This window comes from Austrofundulus limnaeus, unplaced genomic scaffold (assembly GCF_001266775.1).
Source record: "Austrofundulus limnaeus strain Quisiro unplaced genomic scaffold, Austrofundulus_limnaeus-1.0 Scaffold440, whole genome shotgun sequence".
Classification (NCBI taxonomy): Eukaryota; Metazoa; Chordata; class Actinopteri; order Cyprinodontiformes; family Rivulidae; genus Austrofundulus; species Austrofundulus limnaeus.
In genome coordinates, this window is record NW_013952842.1 from 144,849 (window position 1) to 147,137 (window position 2,289).

The window sequence follows — 2,289 nt, forward strand, 5'->3', positions numbered from 1 at the left end:
CACCCCCACAGCCCATCTCTGCCCGCTCTGGACTGGCAGCTGCCGTCCAGCTCCGGTCCATACAGCCTGCAGATCGAGGTCCAGCCCAAGTCCCACCACCGAGCCCACTACGAGACCGAGGGCAGCCGGGGGGCCGTCAAGGCCCTGGCAGGAGGACACCCCGTTGTTCAGGTAGGCCACGCCCACCTGGCTTTGATTAGTAGGCGCAAATAAAGAAGTACAGGTTTTTATTTTCTGTTTTGTTCTTTTTAAGTGTTTGTTCTTCTTAGCTGTTTGTTCGTTTCAGCTATTGTTTTGTTTTTAGCTACTATTTTGTTCTTTTCAGCTACTGTTTGTTCTTTTCAGCTACTGTTTGTTCTTTTCAGCTACTGTTTGTTCTTTTCAGCTACTGTTTGTTCTTTTCAGCTACTGTTTGTTCTTTTCAGGTAGTTTTTTTTAGCTATTGTTCTTTTTAGCTTCTATTTCTTTTCCTTCAGTTTTGCCAAAGTGCTCATTGGAGGCGTACTATCGGGTCAGTGTTTCTGTCTCCCTCTCATTAATTTGTGGGTCAGGGAGTGAGAGACAGGGATGTGTGGTTGCCATGGTGACCACACTGAGCCACCAGCAGCAGATTTCTGCAGAAATAGTTCAGGTTTTATTAATAAATCTGTTTTCAGGAATAGATTAATTTTTTCTTTCTGTTGTTTCCTTCGAGAGTGAAACAGTCCAGACTTTCAAAATAAAGTGGTCCTCTCAGATCCAGACCTGGTGTTGGACCCATCAGACCCACACCTGGTGGACCCATCAGACCCAGCCTCCCTCCTGGTTTTCAGCTCATGTTGTAGGTGTGCTGTTATGCGAGCCGTCCGCTCTGCCACTTCCTGTCCAGACGAGGATGACTCAGACTTTTCCATGACGTCCAGCAGACGTGGCCGGTAAACGCTGAGTCATGATCTGTGACCACAGTGAGCTGCTGCTGCTGGAGTCTGAGGAACGTCTGCAGATGTTTTTATAATAAACCCATCTGGTCGCCCCCAAACATTACCTCAGGCTCTGAGTAAATAAAGGTCTGAGGAGCTGAAACCTTAAGTCTGGGTCCAGTTTCAGACCTGGTCCCCCCTCTGAGCCCACTTCACCCACACAGGAAGTGACTAATTTTAACACCAAAAACAGCTCCGATATGATCCCGTCTTCATTTCTACCTCCAGCTGATGTGAAGCTGTGAGGAGGATCTCCTCTCTGAACTCCATGACCAGGATCTGGTGTCATGGTTACACCGTGCCCCCTGGGACCCCCGTATGACATCATCACCATGATTAAATAACAGTTCAGTGACTCCGCTACTCACAACCTGTCACCACTTACTGCACTTTATTCACGAGAGGAGGTTCTACAGGTTCTACAGGTCCCAAAGGTTCTACAGGTTCTGCTGGTTCTGGTTCTACAGGTTCTGCTGGTTCTGGTTCTACAGGTTCTGCTGGTTCTGCTGGTCCAATCATCCATGAAACTTTGACCCTGTTGGCCTTTAAAGATAAAAATAGACTGAACTCCATCCAAAAGCGTTTTTTGTGCTTTTAATTTGAAAGGTTACACAGAAGGATTCCGGTCACTTTCTGCAAAACTGTAAAGATGTATGAACAGATTTCACAATAAAAGCACCAGAGAGCTCAGAGAAAACAGGAATAGTTGTTAGTATGTGGTACAAAGTGTAAAATACAATGACAACTTTTTCCACTAACACTTTCTGGTTATTTAGCTCACTGTTCTTACATGCTGCTAATTTTTACTAAATGTTAAATTTATGTTATGTCGAAAAGTCCTAAACCTTAATGTGAAAATAAATGTAAATACTTAAGATTACTTTGAAAATTTTCAGAATGAAATGCAGCCAATGCTGTTGGTGCTTGGCTTTTGTTATGACATCATCATCCTGAGACACAAGCAATGGCTAACACTGCTAACGTTGCCGACACTGCAGACGCTGCTCATGCTGCGAACGCTGCCATAGATGGCATTTTAAATTTAAATTTACAGTTTTTTTTAACTGAAAACCACATTGATGGTACCTGTGGTCCGACAGTTTAAAGTGCAGCTCAAACACCAGCCGGGAGATGGATGTCATGTAGGGAAGCGCTAACAGTGTAGCAGTGTTATCACCATTAGCAGTGTTAGAAGTGTTAGCACTGTAAGCATCATTAGCAGTGTTAGTAGTGTTAACAGTGTTAATGGTGTAAGAGCATTAGCAGTGTTAGCATCATTAGCAGTGTTAGTGGTGTTAGCATCATTAGCAGTGTTAGTGGTGTTAGCATC

The 2,289-nt window shown here is 44.3% G+C and overlaps 1 protein-coding gene across 1 annotated transcript in view; it reads left to right on the forward strand.

Annotated features, from left to right (window-relative positions):
• nfatc1 (nuclear factor of activated T cells 1) overlaps positions 1–2,289 on the forward strand; it is a 33,793-nt gene that overhangs the window by 6,365 nt on the left and 25,139 nt on the right. Inside the window, exon 3 of the mRNA XM_014024809.1 lies at positions 12–171. Within this exon, the coding sequence (XP_013880263.1) occupies positions 12–171 (160 nt within the window). The remainder of the gene's footprint in view (positions 1–11; positions 172–2,289) is intronic.